The following is a 19,095-nucleotide window of genomic DNA, read 5'->3' as shown; positions in this document are numbered from 1 at the left end:
AACTGGCTGGGTAGTGACATACCATTATCTCCCAGAATATGCCTGTTAGGGGACAGAAGCCAAATACCCAACATATCAAGCTGAAAATTTTCTGTAATCATGGCAGGGACTACAACAGCTGCCAGGACAATTCTTCAGCTGTGGAAAACACCCAAACCCCCTGAGCTGAAAGAGTGGGTAAACATCATGATAAAAACAGCTTCATACGAACTTATGCTCAACAGGATGAACAATAGAAATAAGAACAAGGCATCAATCTGGGACTTCCATCACACTGCCCGACGAACTTGCAGCATGAATACCATCCTATGAGTGCATCCAACATTAGAATCTGTTTTATGGATATGTTTCTCAGCTATGTAATTATCAGCAAGCCCTTTATACAAATGGTATTATTTATATTGCATCTTCATATTATCTTTGTTTCGCCATGTCACTGATATGCCATGTAATGTGCATAATAAGAAACGTCTCACAATGTATACGTTTGTACTGCCAAACACCAAAGATAAAAGAAATAAAAATTGAATTACAAAAAAAATAAATAAATAAACAAAAAAAAAAATCCTCTTGCCTGTAGTGCTATTTATCCATTTAATGAAAGGGACTAAATCGAACTCATCTTGTGGTGTTTAAAGCACACACAAACACACAAAACATTTGGGATTATTTTATACTTTCAGCACCACAAGCTGATTGCCATTTAGTCTCATTATATTTGAGAGAAGGCAGACATTTCTACAACCAATAACTGCGAAAGTCTGCAACTCACACCAAAGCAATCTAGATGTATTAATAGCATTAGGTCAGAGGGGGAAATGATTTTGGGGTGAACTGTACCTTTAAATTCAACAAAAGTACACATTGCTACTAATAGCAAAACACTGCATGTAGACAAGTCTAAAGTGAGCCATTAATAAAAAGTTACACTTAAAGTCAGTCACCAGATTAAGATAAAATGTAAGTCAAGTTTTCGCCACTAGATGTCGCAATTTTATTATTTCATGTGCTTTCACTACTCAGTGCAGGGTTCAACAGAGCTGAGTGGAACAGAGAATAATAGACATTTTTCACAGCAGCCATTTTGACATGAAATAGTAGAGTAAACACAGGTGTTACCAATGATTCTAATTAAGGTTCAGGTTCAGAAAAGGTCTATATTTTTTCTGAGTTTGCCACTAAGATGTGATGATATTACGTCTTTAATTAAACAATTAATGGTAATCTTACCATCATGAACGCCACCATAGATTGTTATACTAATATAATCACCTCCAAAATATCTTCTCTGGAATAATTTCCTTTCCAGTTGAACATTCTGACAATAATGCCCTCTTGTCCTCTCTGTGAGTAAGGACAGCTGGTGAGGCACTTTTGAGCCCATATGCTACCTGCATATGGTTTGGGAATCTCTTGATAAAGAATTTCATTGTTGTCTTTGTAGTAAAAGTGACTTGTAGTGCAAAACAAAAAAAAGTCTGGAGTTCTGAGTGTCACACAGCAAAACAAACTGGGGCCCAGCTCAGCCTCTCAAACACACACATATGTTGGCATAGTGTTTGCACAGTTATCACATTGTAGAAAAATCTTGTGAAGCTGTGGAAGATCCCTAATATTCAGCAGCATTTTCTCAACTCCCAGCTGAGCTGTTTCAGATTAGGCTGCAGTGTGCAGAGATTTGGCCTTCAGCTTTAATGCTTACAGCTTCCTCTAGAGTCTCAAGAGTTATGGGCCTAATAAAACTCTCTCTCTTCCCCCCCCCCTCCCACTTTCTCCCCCCACTCCACACACACACACACACTCACACACACATACACACTGTTGATGTATATTATAGCTGATGAATAATCCTGATGCTGATGTTATTTCCGTTTCATTAACCCTTAATAAATTAAACACTCTGAATAAAAATGAACAGTGGGGACTTTTTTCACAATTCTCCAGCATCCCACTTAGACAAAGTACACACACACATATGCTGGTAAGTGTGTTTGTATTCAGTGGGCCAAATGTACATTGTATTTGATCAAAAAAAATACAATTAAAGCAACTACAAGGAGTTTTTAACTGGTTATGAAAAAGTCTCAAATTAACACTGATGCCTCTGTATGACCTTCCAACACCATATATGCAACCACTCGCGAAAAGATTGGCTATTCCTATGAAGTTATTTTTAATGGCTGCCACCGGGTCGGATTCTCTGTGAAATATAAGGAGTCTGCGTTTACATTTTCACGGGTAAAGTTACAGTGAGTAGTATAGCCAGTACAAAAAGGAGATTTTTATTCATATATTTATATTTTTGACCTTAATTTTGTGGGTAAGTGGAAACACTTCCGCTTTTGTCCACAAAAACATCCGAAATAAACAAAATATGAAACTTCGTTGCATTCGCTTTAAAGAAAATGTGCAATTAAATGAGTGTCAGATTTTTTTAATTAAAGTAGAAATGTAAAAATGGGCAGAATACGTTTGTGTTTTATAATCTTTAATTTATTTAATCTTTCAGCTAGCCTTCATCAGATGACGGATTTAATAGTTGATAGCATTTTAAATGCTCCAAATAAATCCACATATAACATGTAGACTAATTCCAACAGATTTTGTTCCGCAACGTAAAATCTTGATTCATTAAAACTCTTAGAGAGTTTAAGAAATGAAGCGCTAGATTTTATTAATGTGTTTTGCGTAGAATTAAAAACATCTAACATGTGTTCAAAATTGTTAGAGCCATGATATGAATGTGGTAGTGAACAGGTATGATTTTAAGACTTGTGGTTTTATAGATATCGTACATGTCTTCACGGTGAGGATGAAAGGCCTTCATGCCACCATTTGCTGCCTGTGTCTCTTTTATGGACTGAACATTTCGAGTGGACGGCACACGGTTCAAAGACACTTTGGTTTGGGGGGCCTAGACCATTTATTGGACTTGGCAGTCAGTGTGTCTCAAAACAGGAGACACCTGCTTAAGGACAGATGTCCCTGCCGACGCACGGCGCGTGAGGCTGCTGCTGCTGCTCGGCCTTTCATCGATCCAGCAAGGTAAGCCTCCTTTATTCTTCTGGATTAGTTATTTTTTTTTTTTTTCATTCAATCATTATTGAAAATATGTTATTATATATTTTTGTTTTTTTTTAATGTTTACCTCCTTTCCTTCCTTTGCTCTGATTAGTTTGTGTAGACCATTGACCGCATTTCAGCTCGACAACCTTCCCTATGCGCTTTGTTTCGACACTCATCAAATTATTTTAGCGAAAGATTAAAATAACACTTTTTGACCTGCACTTCCCTGAATGCAGATGCATTGAATGTAACGCAATGAACTGTATTTTGCACATAATATCGTATAACGTATAACTCAGAAAGGTTTTATTCGTTTACTTTTAATGAACAACAATAAACACAAAACAAAACTGTGGACTTGAGTTAGGCCCTAAACAATGAAAGAAAATAACAATAGACTAAATAACACGCAAGGCCTGCTTTTTCAAATTATTTTCATAATTCTAAATATTTTAACATTATTTATTTATCCTAACTTAATAGAATCAATAAGTTTTGTTAATATTTGAATAGGGAAGCGAAGGACTTCCGTATTTCTTAAACTACAACTACAACAACAACAACTACTACTACTTCTAACAACAACAACAACAACAACAACAACAACAATAATAATAATAATAATAATAATAATAATAATAATAACCGACCCTTAGTGATTTTTGGCAGAGCTGTGCGGGATGATCTATTCATCAGGTTTAATTTATTTTTAATTTTATTTAATTTTATTTATTTTTCGTAAGGACGTTCATTCTTCAACCAAGTTTGGACGTTTCAAACGTTATCAGCCTGAAGTGAGACACATTTGCACAAAGGATAGTAATCGATTTAGAGCCAATACTGAAATACAACAGCAATGCCGGAAACAGCCCACGTGATTTAGGTCACTTTAAACCTTGAGCTTCATTTGTCCATTCTTTCTGTTATAGTCGTCCTGTCATTGTTTAACCAGGTAGGAAGCTAAGGTCAGAAAAATTGGTTAGATTTGTGTCCCTCCAACTTACTGCGCTTACATGATATTTTCTGCTATATTTATTAAATGCAGGCAGGATACACAATCTGACATACACTACAACACAAGCACAGGCGAAGCACAGATGACTTGTGGCTGTCAAACTGAGGGAGATACAATCAGCAGGCGACCAAGCAGCAAACAACATGTTTACTGGGAACCATCACGTGTTCTGGGATGTTAAACATTAGAATAACAGTGATGTGCTCAGTAATAAACCATATAACATGAGTACATGGTTATTATCAGTACACGATAAGATCAAAAACAGGAGAAGGAGTTGTTGAAATGGGTTGAGGATGACCTTCCATTAGGACAATGTGATGATATGTTTAGATGTCCTAGTGCGGAGCATTAAATAGCCTAAATCTTTTAATTATACATAAATATTTATTGTGCAATAAATGTGAAACTCCCTATGCACCACTAAGGATTTTTATATTGCTCTAAGACAATAAGGGGTTTCTGGTGTAGCCCATAACTGCCTATGATATGTGATGGCCTAAATATAGCCATTTTAGGTCTACATCTGGTTTGTTCATTGAGTTCACTGTGGCTGCAGTTTTGTAAGTTATAAGCTATATCACTCAAATTTATGAGATGGAACCAGAAGCAAAACCACCCAGCTAAGAATCTGTTGTAAAGACATATAGCCGCTCAGCAGCCACCTGCTGGGACACCCAAGACAGTGTAAGTCATATGAAAACTAAACATCAGCAGAAACACACAATCCAACACCCTGATTAACAAACGGAAACTATGGTTTCAGCAAGCTTTTCACAGGAGGGAAAATACAGGTGTTCAGGTGAAAACGATGGCTCCGTTCTTTTGTGTTCCAGTAGTGTGACAGAGAACCAGCAAGAACAATAGCTGAAATTCAGCCATTGTTATTTATTATAATTTCATTATTTACACCTGTTTTTCCTACTGTGACATGCCACATGTCTTCTGTGAAAAAGGCCTCTTGGTTGGCAGGAAAAAAGTAGTTATTTATACTGTGTAACTTAACTATAATGCAAAACAAAAGTAAGGGTAGACTGGGGACAGTTGCAACAGGGGATGGTTGCAGCAAGTCTTATTGCTCCAATCAGAAACATGTTTAGAGATATGATCCTCATGCTGTACATGCTCAGTTCCACCCCATCCCTGCTAGGAAGACAGAAGACACATTCAACATCCACTGCTGTGTTTACTGAAAGAAAGAAAAAAAGTTTTGTCAGTATGAAAGCATTTTTTCATGAGCTGGATGTTTGTCATACTGTCCCAAGATTTTGTATGAATTAATCAAAACTTACTTACTTAAGTATTATTTTGTTGACTTCTAAGTGACATGGTTAGCATGTGTCAAGGTCAGTGTGTCCAGCTAGCACAACAGTTGCAAGCTACACAGCCATATCAAAACAGACTATGGAATTTTTTGACAGTCATAAGTCATTGTGGGAACATAAAAGGATAGTTCACCCAAATACAAATAAAGTTGTTGCATTGCAAATTGTTCCATTCTAGCTGTTTTATACTGAAATATAGAGAAATTTAATAGCATCTGCACACTGACTCAAGATAGCTCTATGTCCTGCACATAAATGAATAATAACTAAATATTACTAAATAAATAAATAAAACTACAATATTGTTCTAAAAAAGTGCATATTTTCAGACCAAAAGCAAAAGTATATTAGCAAAGTTCAACATATTTTTAATATGTTGCAACGTCCCCTGATGGAGTTGTAACTGTCCCCAGCTGCAACATCTGACTTCTTCCTTTCAAATAGATATTGCAAACAATGTGTCAAATGTAATCATCTTTGGATGGTTTGGGTAATTAGTGGACACATACCAAGATTTAATTGGTCAAGTTCAACTAGTCTTTCAGTAACTGAGACAAATATAAAAATGTTGCAACTGTCCCCAGCCTCCCCCACTGAGACAGTTTGCATTATATTTCATGGCAATTGTCTGTGCTGGTCCTGTTACATTAAGAAACCACTCCAAGTCATGATTTACATCTCCTACATAGTACTCAAGGATTCTCCTGTCCACAGTCGCTCTAACCGAAAGGTAGCTGCCAAACCTCTGGTGGCGTCCCCCCGCCCTCTGTCTATTGTCTCTGTTCTCATGTCCTCTGTGTTCTCTCTGCAGAGCCTAATGAAGTCATGAACCAGAGCTGAGTATGTCCACAGGCTATAAGGAGAACACGAGAGAGACGGGCTCCTCACCAAGACCTTTTATGTTATTGTTATATAATTCAGATTTTTGTTGGTAGTCCTATTTGCAGGTTTTGATTCGCAGTATTTAAGTTTGAAATTATTGTGGATCTGGTTTCATCTGCCTGGGTTGTTTGTTGGCATTTTAAATCGTGCTTTAATAATAAAATATATAGTGGCGTGGTCTTTATTTGAGCCTATGCAAGTGTGTGTGAGCTCATATGTAAAGAAGCCTACTGAGACATCCTTCTCTGTGTGACGGTGTCTGAGTTCACATGCATCTATATTCAGCAATGCTTTTATCTAATCAGCCTTGCCTCAGAACTGAACAAATTATATGGTCAATGTGCGCGAAGAACATAACTCTGTGCATTAAGTGTCAATGACCCTTCCATCAGAGCGGCTCATGGATGTGTTTCAGTGAGATGTCCTCATGATGAGTGAATGCATGAAATAGGAAATGTCTTTTGATTTGACACGTATATTTATTGAACAATAAATCTGGAAATCCCCTCAGACCACAAGCTTTTCCTTTTACAGAGCTCACGCTGTACTTCATGAGGAAATTACCAAGATGTAACCTGAGGACTACTGCTCGACTGTTACTGTTGCTGCTACTGCTGGCCAGCTTGTCTGCTACCAGTACTGGTTGTTCTACTGCTGCTGCCGGCACTTATAGAGCAACTAAGAAATCTTATTATAGCCATTTATTTTATTTATATGGAGACTGATGGGCCAACAGTTGTAATTCTGCTATACTGCTGCTGTATGACTATACTGTACTGTTACTATATCTTCTGCAATGAACTACTACTACTACCACTGTTATTAGGTTGTTATAACCACACTGTAAAACAGCATACGGGAATTAAGTGGAATCAACTCATCTTTTTACTTTACATTAAAATAAACATGTAGATTTTTATTTTATCAAGTTATTTCAACTCAAAATTTCTAGTTTCTATTATTTTATAATAGTTGACATCATTTACAGACCACTTCATAACTTATAAACATGAGGTCTTTTGACTTAAAATGATGAGTTGAAGAAATATCCTGTTGTGAGTTCACTCTACTCAAAATTTCAAAAGAAACACTGCCATTATACAACTTTGACCTACTTATTTAAAATAAATTGAGTCAACTAACTTTTTATGGCAGCAGGGAACTTATGTTTCTAAGATGAACCAGCTTGATTTGATTACAGTCCAGTAATGATACTGACAATATAGCAAACAGGATAATATTTCATTTGATATATTTTTATTTATTGTGCTTAGACGGCAATCTGCAGACACAGAGTTTGAAAGCTGGTCTTCCAAACAGTATCATAACATTAGTTGCTGATAATCACAATGCAAAAATCCAACAAAAAATGTTTAATCTAATTCAATATAAGAAAAAAAATATATACTTTTTTAGGGTTAAAGAGATCAATTAGTTAGCAAAATACTGAGTCAATAATGGAATTTCAAAACATGTTGAAAGTTATTTTATAGAAGATTTTAAAACAACTTTGCAATATTTCTAACAATGATACAGTACAATTTCAACTTTTTATTTGGTATTTTGATATAGGACCCCATCAATACTGGATCTTTGAGGCCCGATATACAGAATATAATATACAGAACATACAATATAAACATACACACACACACGTTTTTTGCTGTGATCCCTTGACAGTGGTTAGCACTGACAAATATATGTAACAGAGACAGGACATTTTACAGTTTAACAATAAACTTTACTGTCCAAAATGACATCATGGCACTAAAACTTTCACTGGTATTTTTAATGATTATAAAGAACTAAAAATAAAAAAAAAACACAAAAACAGCAAAATATATGTACATATTAAGCTGTTAAATTAAGAAAAAAATATCAAATATACACAAAATGTTGCCTCAGCTAACAAATAACAATTTACATCATGTTCTGTTAAGAAAAGCACTTATAGGCATATATTGGAAAAATATGTTGATATATTGTATTTAATCCTTTGTCAATGCACTAAACTAAAAAAAATACTGATAGAAACTGATATAGTTGTGATAGTCCAATATTGGGCTGATCATAGTGGCTGATACATCAGTCGGGATCTAGAAAGATGTTCAGTAAAACACAGATGTCAGGAAAATATCACAATAATAATAGGGTCAATAATCATTTCTCTAATCATATTTTCACTGCTGTAGTTTGATTTCACTTATTTCTCACTTGAATAACAGAATAGTGATCTGTAAATATTTTTTTTACTGCTTTGATAGATACTTTACAACAAGTCAGTCACTAAGCCACAATGTTTCAGTTTAACACAGATGAGAGGAAAGAAAAAACAGACATCAAGCGGTTCTAATTGTCTCATCTCAGCGGTCTTCCTTTAATTGGTTGGGCACACAGGACACAATGGATAATAACAGAGGATAAACGCCTTTTAAATACCTCTTTCTGGGTTTTAATTAATACAACGAGCCTTAAACTGTCTCTCTCCCTGAGCCCTGGCACAGCCTCCATCAAGACTTGTCTGTGCTCCTTCATTTCAGAGGCATTTGCTTTAAACATCTGCTGTGGTTTTACAGTACAAGTCAAAAAATGTCCCAGAAGTCTTATGACCTGCACACATGCGTAGATAATCAATATGCATGCGACAGGAATGCTATTCTTTGTGCTAGAAAAACAGAAAACTCACTGGAATGTTTAAATGTCAATCTCACCTGATCATTTATATTTATATATTTATCTATATATATTTTTACAGTGAATGCCATAAAGGCTTAACTATAGCACTATTGTTAGTGCAGTTTTGTGTGTGCGTGTTTTGGGGCTGGCCACGCTCGGATTTGACATGGCCTGTCTGCAAAAACGTGCAGCCCAGTCTGTACTTTCTTGATTGTACACAGTAGACACAGTTTGGGCAGGCTCAAGGTCAAAGACTACAGTATGTTTTCCTCACTTTCCAGAGGACACTGAGACGTGCTTTCATTGTGGCTGTGGGGGTAATTAGGACATCAGGAGATTGTCTTATTATCTAAATTAGACTTATGTTTCTAGTTTTGACTTTTTAGACTTATAGGCCACGATGGAAATGTTTATATGAAGTTTATATTGACTATAATTCCTACTACATTTAGGACTATAGGGTAACAACTAGTTTAATGTTTCTCAAAGAGAAAGGGGTAGACAGTTTCTTGTTTTTGTTGGGTTATTGGCTAAACCAAAGCTTGTTCAAATTTCAGCTGTTTTAATTAGGCCTGTCCATGTATTTGCCAAGCTGCACCTATCCGTCAAACTCGGACTTTGGCTCCATCACTTCGCCGTTTTTAACGGAGAACAGCTCGGCTCTGCTGGACCACAGCACCGCTTCAGCGAGAAGACTGTCGGAGTACCGGAGCCACTGCTACCAGGAGCCCCGGCAGCACTATCCTCCTCCTCCTCCCTGGAAATGGACCCTTTACCCGGCGAACTGTCCCGTCACCTCTCCGCCGTCGTCCTGCTTCAATTTACCGAGCGGGGAAGCTGTTTATCAGGAGTACCATCATGGTACCCCGTCGGATAACGTGTTCAACGCCGGTAAGGACCGCTTTCTGTACGGCGCATCCGCTCCCGGTTTTCACGGGTCTTTTTCTGGAGAACCGCGGAGACACACCGGCAGCTACGCGGGGTTCAACCCGGACTCACAACACTTCATCCCGGTAGGTCGAAACAAAGTTCTGCCGCCGGTTTTCGACCAGTTTTTCGAGTATCTGGAGGAGGGAGCGGAACCGAAAGCGGAGATAACACCTGGGAGCCGGCAGGAGAAAGAGACGGAACGAGCCGAGTGGAGGAGCTGTCACAGCGGGGAGAGCAGCGAGGTGAGGGCGGGGTCAGAGTCACTGCCGGCTGGGAAGGAGGACGAGGAGGATGCGCCGCTGTCCAGCGGCTCTGGAGGAGACTACAGTCACACACCGAGTAAGTGAGGCAGCCTATTATAATGCCAATTAGAGAGTGTAGCTAAATGGCTTAATACATAAATGAGACCTTTTAAAAATACAAGTTTCAAGTTAATTTGATATACAGACAGAGTAACGAGAGATCTGTACAACTGATAATCCGTCTGTGCGTGTCACAATTTTTTTTTATTTTTTTTTATCATTTCTATATTTTCCAGGGACTCCTTCAATGCTCTGTGCCAAAGGTTTTGTTATGTTTGTTTGTTTGTTTGTTTTTTTCTTTCTTTTCTTTCTTTTTTTTTTTTTGGCTTCATTGAGATTAACATAAACTTACATAAAGATTTTGGCATATAAAATGCTAAAAAAAAAAGTCATTTATAGACCTTTGTCTAGGGCAAAATAGATTAATAGTAAACTCTTTCATTTATGTATTTGTTTATGTGTTTAATGGCCTGTTTCTCTGTGTTTATTCAGTCTGATATATTTTATTAGACCAGTGTAATGGGATAGCTTGCACGAGCGAATATGACGTAAAAAATAAACAGAATAACAACAACAACAACAACAACAACAAATAGCCTTGTAAAAATGCAACTACTTTTCTAATACAAGTCTAACAATCTGAGGAATAATTGGCCCAAATGTAATAATATGATCTCTCGCTAATTGTATACAGCGAGTTTAAAAATGGTCCTTTTAATATTTCAACCTTTGTCTCGGCTAAAAATAGATTCAGCTCTTTTATTAATGTTTTTTAAAATTGGTGTGTTTATTCGGTCGGATATAGTATTTTATTAGACCAGGATACTCTTCAAAATAAAGCGCATTGAGGTAGCTATAGCGCAAAAAATAACAAAGTAATGTAATTTTCTTATAGGCTATATGTCTAAAAATTTAAGGAATGTATGGTTCAATATAACTATAATCTCGCAGAATGAATACAGCGAAAAAATCGTGTTTACATTTAGAAATCGTACCTTTAATATGAACATTTTTCCTTGTGTAGGCCCAGATACTGCTCTGTGATTTGAAGCCTGTTGGAGCTAAACAGCGCTGGTAAATCTGATTATTCATCAGTTTACACAATTTAGTTAGTAAATGTTCCAATTTCATCTCTATTTGTTGGCTATTCAGTTGCCCGCTTAGCTGATTGGCTGTTAAAATTAGCAAATAGTCTAACCGTGCACGTGGGCCTAAATATGGAACCATAACTTCTTGTGGCAAACAAATTGTTTTATCTGATATGAACACTTTGCAATGAGAGCCTTGATTAGACTCAGGCTTCATGGAGGTCTAGACTTCTTGAACACACTGTTTTGACTTAGATCAACTGATATGAAAAATTAAATTTATTTTCAATTAAATTAAACTCAGACTGATTCACATGAGTTTCATTTATGTAAGTGAATTTTGTGCACCTCTGTTGGATGTTTAGAAGTTTGCTCTTGGATCATTTCTTGTTATATCACATTAGTATTCTATCTATCTATCTATCTATCTATCTATCTATCTATCTATCTATCTATCTATCTATCTATCTATCTAATTGTCTGTTTGTTTGTTTAATATGTTTCCCCTCTGTCTGGCAGAAGCCTATGTGAGGAGGAAGAAGCGTTGTCCTTACTCCAAGCAGCAGATCAGAGAGCTGGAGAGAGAGTTTCTATTCAACATTTACATCAACAAGGACAGACGCATGCAGCTGTCCCGCCTTCTGCGCCTCTCAGATCGGTGCGTGTATGTTGCAACACACCTTTAATGAAATATCATTTACATAAAAGCTGCATATTGCATGGTAAAATAATTAGGCCAAGCAGGACTGGACTCAGGTTCCTATTCACTGACTCACATGTGAAATGAAAGAGCTGTAAAAAACAAGCTGCTGCCTGAGACACAGGGGCACAAAGGAACAACCTTTCACCAGTTGGGGTTAGATCAGGTTAAATTAGTGGTGGGGTGATTGTTACTGCACTCACCAGGTGTTATTCAGCCTATAGCTCCAGGCTGCAGCACTTTTATTACAGTACATACCTCAGTCTTTGCAGTATAAGACAATTACAAAAAACAAATCAAATCAAATCAAAACTTACAGCTACAGCAGTTAGTCAATTAACTGATTCATTGATTGACAGAAAATTAATCAGAAACTATTTTGAGTGATGTCATTTAGACTGAAGTTATTAAGAAATTCTGATTTTTTTTTCCACAATTTTAAGACTTTTCGTCGACCAAAGATTTATTGGTTAATCACAAAAATAACTGGCAGATTAATGAAAACAAGTTAGTTGTGGGCAGTGGGTGATTTATTCATTTTTAACAGAGTGGATGGATCCACTTCATTCCAGTCACCCATGACTATGGATTATTTTCATCATCAATAATCTGCTGATTATTTTCATCATTTGATTAATCTTTTAGTGTATAAAATGTCAAAAAAACAACCGTGAAAAATGCACATCATAATTTCCCACAACTCATAGTGACATCTTCAGATTGCTTCTTTTATCCAAACAAGCAGGCCAAAACCTCAAAACTCTTCATTTGCAATAATAAATGAAAAACAAAGGCAACAAACTATTACATTAAGAAGCTGGAAGCATCAAATTTTTGACATTCTTGCTTGAAAAAATACTGAAATGACCAATCAATTTTCAAAATAGCTGGCAAATAATTTCTTTTGATGGACTAATCGATTAATCAACTAATTGTTGCGGCTCTATCTGTGACTAGCAAACATGAATGACTTGTTTAACATCAATCAGATAAAGGATCAGTGAGCCAAGGAGACTAAACTAACATATTCAACTAAACAACCTCTTTGGCCCTGCTACTACATGCATACTACGTGAATTTTTGGTCATTTCACTAACAAGAGGGATGTCATCCCGCTTCATCCCCCCTCAAATCGCCTGCTAGTTGCAGCCGTGCAGACAATTCATGTTCAGTGGTACAAAGTAGTGCAACATTCATGTGGTGCAGTGAGAAGTCAAGGTGGTGATTGGGGCCTGTTGATCCCCTTGAAACTATACTCCACACACACAGGGCAGTTTTGGACAACTGACAACGTTTCAATAACCTGATATTTTTAGTTTGTAAACTTCACCATAATCATATTTATTCAGCACATGCTGTTGGCATAACCAGTCAGAAACTGTTAGCTGATTACCATTATGCAATTACCTTCCTCATGGATGTTCTGTCTCGAGAATCGCTTAAAATAAACTCAGCTGGAACAGCACAAAGAAAACCGTAAACACATGTTTCTGTTCTGTCCTCTGCTGATCCAGACAGGTGAAAATCTGGTTCCAGAACAGAAGAATGAAAGAGAAGAAACTGAAAAGAGAGAGGTTGCAGTACTACACAGGATACACTCTGTTTTGATGGACAGATGAGGGAGAAAGAAGTAAGAGACAATCTTTCTTTCGGTGTCATGCACAAACCGCGGGGCAACTCTGCAAACCTTGTCACAGCACCGTAGGCACTGGCAGGTCACGGTAATAGAGTCATATAAGGTAAAAAACAAACAAATAAACCCAGTTAATTCCTGCCATTAATGAGGAACCCCAAGGCTCAGGTTTAGGTCCCATCCTTATTTGTGCATGAAAACGCCGGGAGCAGTCAAAAACAGTAACATCTCTATTGAATATTCTGTCTCTCATCAATAAAATAACACGAATGCTCCTCTTTCCTCATTTGAACCCATCTTCCCTCTGAAGTGTCATGTGGCGAACTGTGAAGAAATGACCCCTCCCCCCTTCTGCCTCAGGCCTTCACAAATGAGGACATACATTCTTTATGCTTTTCATCTAAAAAAAAAAATCTTCATATAAGGACATCAGCGTCAAATACAGACGTACCTCTGTATGCTTGTCTTGTGTTTTTGACGTCACATCTCTGAAAATATTTGACTTGATGTGTTTTTTTCTGTTTTTTTGATGTTAACACTTGCACTTCTGACACGGTAGTGGTTTGTGTGTAAATGGGTGTGGCCGTGAACTTTTACAACTAATAACTGAATAGATTTATCAGTATTTATGCCACTTTGATTTTTGAATTATAAATCCTCTCGCTGTTCATGTTAATTTGTTTATAATTGACATACCTGCTAAAGGTTAATAACATGTGACAATATACTTGCAGGCCAAATGAGTTCATCTATGTAGCATATAAATATAATCATTTTAGAGAAGCGAAGACAATCTACATTAATTATTCTGATAATTATGACATTTGATATTGATATTGTTAGCATTTTGCCTGCTTTTTAAGAACAAGATTATTAAGACTAACTGTACAAGAGAGACATGTTAGCTGTAAAAAATATGATTAAATATTGAATGACACCCTTATCAATGAGTCCATTATTTCATGCCTATCTTACTTTTGTGTGAGGTGTGTATCCATTATAATAATACACAAACTGGATTTGACACCTTTATACAATATCCTTTGTTGGTTGCATGTTTTGAAGGAGCTTTGATGGAATTTATTCAACTACAGAGGAGTGTGTAATCCTTCATTTGATGTAAAAAGTTACAATTTCATATTTTTAAAATATGTTTGGATTTCTCATTAAAATTGATAAATGTTCCAAAACTTCCAAAACAAAAAAACACACCAAATTCATGAGAGATTTAGCATTTTAGGTTTAAGTTCAGTCTGACTCTGAAATTATAAATGGAAAATTTCAAACACTGCCTCTTAATGATGGCGCAAGATTTTCAAATTTGTTTTACAAAATCAAATGTTGTATACATGTAAAATAAATAAACTACACAAATACCTTTTTTGTTACGGCATTATCTTGGGCCATTCACAGGGTTTATCTGAAGGAATTTATATAGTAATAAAATGAAATGATGTCATGTGTGATGGCAAAAGTATACCCAAAAGCACAATTAAAATAGACTCACATTTTAGTTGGATGATGCCTAAATCGTAAATGCAACCAGACAAACTAAAAATCAGGTTGTTAAGCAGGTCACAGCAGGTTACGCTAATAAAATGCAACATCCATCAGTGAAAAGTAGAAGTGTCAAACTATAAAAGAAACCAGTAAAGTAGTAAATAGTACATTTTCTGTCATGTATTCTGTCTCGTCTTCACTGTGGAGTTCTGACCCAGACTTTGAACACCACCCGGCCAGACAGCAGAAACACTCAGTCCGTGAGTCCAAGGCTGCAAATGAACCTTGAACCGCAACAAAACACAACACACTGTCACAACCACCATTTCCTCAACCTAAAGGCTTTTATTGGGGCAATTCAGACAGTCTGCTGTCTCTTCTGCTCTTTGTCTCACACACTCAGTCTGTGTGTGTGTGTGTGTGTGTGTGTGTATGTGTGTGTGTAGGACTGTTCGTGAGTGTGTGTTTGTGTGTGACGTAAAGAGAAGGAGATGAAAGGAGAGATTGTGTTTCTGTTTGGAACTAAAGGCATTCAACCTAATGACCTACAATAAACTCGGCTGCAAGAATGCTGAGCCTTTTTCTCCCCAACACAGACACGTTTTCAACTTATTTAACATTTATTTAATCTTTAGTTTTGTTGCTAAGCATTGTGCTGTGTTAATTCAATTTGTAATCTAGAACCAGTAGTAGAAGCAGTGGCAAATCAACAGTGGCATCATCGCTGCCTTGTTAGTGCTGTTTAAATTACCCAAAATGCAAATTCAAAAGCACTAAAGAATTATTTACTTGCGTGAATATGTATATATGTATATAAATAATTGTACATGCTTTAAATATGTTTTATTTTAATTTATCTCCTGTTGTCCTAATTTGCACTCATCTGTAATGTCTTAATGTTCTATGTGTAGCACAGCAACTTTGATTCTGTTGTGCAAAACCATGTTGTATAATTACTAATAGGAATGATGGTCACCACTGTACCTGTTCACAGATATAGATTATCTTGCAGGTCCCAAAAAATTATACAGAGTGAAAAAAATTTGCTTTTTGTTACTGTGCCATACCTGGAATTTGCTCCAGAAAATAATTAAGATTTCCTCATTAATTCCCCTGAGACAGTCCCATGGTTTAATTGCAAATTTTATTGACATTAATTGCAATTGTTTTTCATTTTTACTTGATTTTATTACTCATGTATTTGTCTCTGCAAACTCATGCACTATTTCCTGTTAACGTTGTTCATTTTACTTTGTATTCTTCGTTTTTTGCTTCCTCAGAGTGTTCTTGATGATTTTTCCAAGGGTTTAAATAAATAAATAATGATGATGAAAATTATAATAAATTACCTTGAAATGTGTGATCATTGAAGTGCAGATAGTGATAATAGTTGGAGTTGTTGAAGAGACAGTAATAATGATATAGTAGGTATCATTATTATCAGCAGCAGCAACAGTAGTAGTAGTAGTATAGTGGTATTGCATGGCAACAGCATTATTGTTGAAATGAGAAAAAGTGACAGTAGCTGTAGTAAACTGCAGTAAGATGTGAAGCAGTGTAATATTACGTACTTGTTGTAGCAGTATCATTAACAGAGATATAAAAAAAAATAACAGTTATAGGGCAACACTTCACTTTAACATTCATGAGTAGTGCATAAGCATTTAATAAACTGTTTCTAAAACACTAGGATGTCATTTCAAGAAGACATGTTTATTAATGTAAACTACAAGTCATCTTGTTGGCAGCCATAAAAGAAGACTGGTGTGTAAACAGTTAATGAATGATGATATAGAAAGTACACATAATAATATAAAATACGTCATAAGAGAGGTTATTGTTGAAAAATATTATACATTAATAAACACTTAAAATGTCCATACATTTGCTTACATTACAGTATAAACCATTTATTAAATGTTTAAAGCTAGGGGGACTTGTGTTACCAGTGAAATTAATAGTGATAGTGCTAGTAACAGCAATAGCAAAGAAGCGGTAGTAGTACCACAGAAGTATCCTATTATATTGGACAGAAGGCAGAGATCTCTGTGGCTTATATCTCCAAAACTCAGCAACTCACACCAGAACAATCCAGATAAATATAAATAAGAAATGGCACTAGGGACAAATGAAAAATATGTATTTTTAATTTTGGGGTGAACTGTCCCTTTAATGCTAATCCCAGCTGACATCAGTTTATAGTAATGCACCATGGGCAATGTTGCCTGGTATCTTTCCATGACTTCTTACAGTCTGTCATATAAATGCATGTGTCGGGCCGCATGGCTTTTACAGAGCAATCTCTCCTGACTCTATGACAGCAGGTTGAGGTTGACCTCCCACCTCCACCACCACAGCAGTCATGATCACACTGCCACCTACAGGAATGAATTGCAACAACATCCATCTGGCCTGAACTCTCAAGGGCCCAGCTAAATTAAATTTTAAGTGCTGATTCATGTGTTTCTTCCTTTTATTACTCAGACCAGTTGACAGGGTTTATGCTAACTTTATAATGTGATAAATAAGAAAAATGCATTTAAGTGCCCTGTCTACTAAAACAGACTGCAGATCTTCAGGGTTGGCAGCTTAAATATTGCTATTAAACTTTTTTTTTGTTGTTGTTGAATGGATGGATATTCTTTGGTAATAACTGTTCGAGGCAGCTGGTTTAACCTTTTTAACAGCAGCCATATTGATATGAAATAGTAGGGTAACATAGGTGTTACCAATGATGCTAATTAAGATCCCATTTAATTTAGTGCAGCGGCACACTGACTCTGTTGCCCTGAATGGTACTGAGCCTTAATTATTATCATTGTCAACACCTGTATTAACCAACTATTTCATGTCAAGCATGGCTGCTGTGTAAAGGGCAGGACTATATAATGTCACTCTTTGGAAGGTAGCACAGTTATGCTCTTTACAGGACTGTTTTGTTCAGATGTTAATCATCCTGTGTGCAGAGTTATGTTTAATTAAAAAAAAAAAAAATCATAAATGATGTTTCATAGTAAAATTGCAGACACCTAGATTGTGTCTGGAGTTGTATTTAATAAAAATGCTTGCAGGACCAGATTTTATTAAATGCAGTCTGTGCTCTGTGGACATATTTGAGCCCTGTGACATGATAAAGTTTGGGAATCCCTCCTGTTTGAACTCATCCAGCCAGCAGATGGCGCTTAGAGTGCACAAGATACAGGGATCAAGGTCTATGTTAGAGGGTTGTTACAGAATTTACGATTTGTGTCTTTAGGCCACGCCCCCATCCTGGTTGTCACCCTCTTCTCCAACCAATAGAATTTCACTTTCACACACAAACACGGGCACAGTGACGTGAATGGATTCCTTAAAGTCTTTAATGGGGCCAAATACGGTTGAATCCAACAGTTTTCAGCAGCTTAAGGAGGTAACTGATGCATACAACTCGAATAACCACCGGTTCACTGGACCAAGATGGATTCAAAACGTCAATTATAAGAAAAACAGCTCCGTGAGCACGTGACTTTATGACCATGCTTTTTGTTTATGATAATCCAAAAAAAAAAAAAGAAAAAAGAAAAAAAAAAGGTTTATTTTGGTCTCAGTCTCTGAAAAATTCAAAGTTACCCAAACTAAATGTTTTAGATCAAAAAGCAAAACAACAAAAACAGTAAAATAAAAAAAAAAACACTTTTTAAAAACAGTGTAAAAATCCATGTGCAGTTTTATTTATCAGTCGATGAATTAATATGTAAATCAGTAAAGATTTAAGTGTTTTATTTTGGTCTCAGTCTCTGAAAAATTCAAAGTCACCAAAACTGGAGATGAATGGTTTTCACTATACAGAGGCAGTCTCAAAAAGAGAAGAAAAAACATAACAACTAAAACAAAAAGAAACAATAAAATAACAAAAAAACAAACAAACAAACAAAAAACAATCAAAATAAAAGCAGAGTAAAAAGTAAAATTATAAAAAGTAAAATCCATATGTAGACT

At 36.2% G+C, this 19,095-nt stretch overlaps 1 protein-coding gene across 2 annotated transcripts; it reads left to right on the top strand.

The window, feature by feature from the left end:
• Nucleotides 1-8,361: 8,361 nt before the first annotated feature.
• Nucleotides 8,362-14,554, top strand: LOC146315699 (homeobox protein Hox-D11b-like). 2 transcript variants are annotated; one of them, XM_084736355.1, is made up of 4 exons: nt 8,362-10,233; nt 11,804-11,942; nt 13,499-13,614; nt 13,928-14,554. In XM_084736355.1, the coding sequence occupies exons 1-3, from the start codon at nt 9,543-9,545 to the stop codon at nt 13,590-13,592; spliced, it is 924 nt and encodes a 307-aa protein (XP_084592481.1). In that variant the 5' UTR covers nt 8,362-9,542; the 3' UTR covers nt 13,593-13,614; nt 13,928-14,554. The 2 variants fall into 2 exon arrangements, with proteins under 2 accessions (XP_084592481.1, XP_084592480.1); XM_084736354.1 differs by having other exon boundaries at nt 13,499-14,554.
• Nucleotides 14,555-19,095: the final 4,541 nt, after the last annotated feature.

The sequence above is a fragment of the Lutjanus erythropterus genome, chromosome 14 (genome assembly GCF_056507025.1).
Source record: "Lutjanus erythropterus isolate fLutEry1 chromosome 14, fLutEry1.hap2, whole genome shotgun sequence".
NCBI lineage: Eukaryota > Metazoa > Chordata > Actinopteri > Lutjaniformes > Lutjanidae > Lutjanus > Lutjanus erythropterus.
Note: the sequence above shows the minus strand (reverse complement) of the source record. Positions and strands in the feature narration are given on the sequence as shown.

What these genes read in the sequence shown, in the direction of transcription:
- LOC146315699 (XM_084736355.1), top strand. Translation starts at nt 9,543, where the DNA reads ATGTATTTGCCAAGCTGCACCTATCCGTCAAACTCGGACTTTGGCTCC. An exon ending in AGACTACAGTCACACACCGA is followed by an intron (nt 10,234 to 11,803) that starts GTAAGTGAGGCA and finishes TCTGTCTGGCAG; the next exon opens with AAGCCTATGTGAGGAGGAAG. An exon ending in CTTCTGCGCCTCTCAGATCG is followed by an intron (nt 11,943 to 13,498) that starts GTGCGTGTATGT and finishes CTGCTGATCCAG; the next exon opens with ACAGGTGAAAATCTGGTTCC.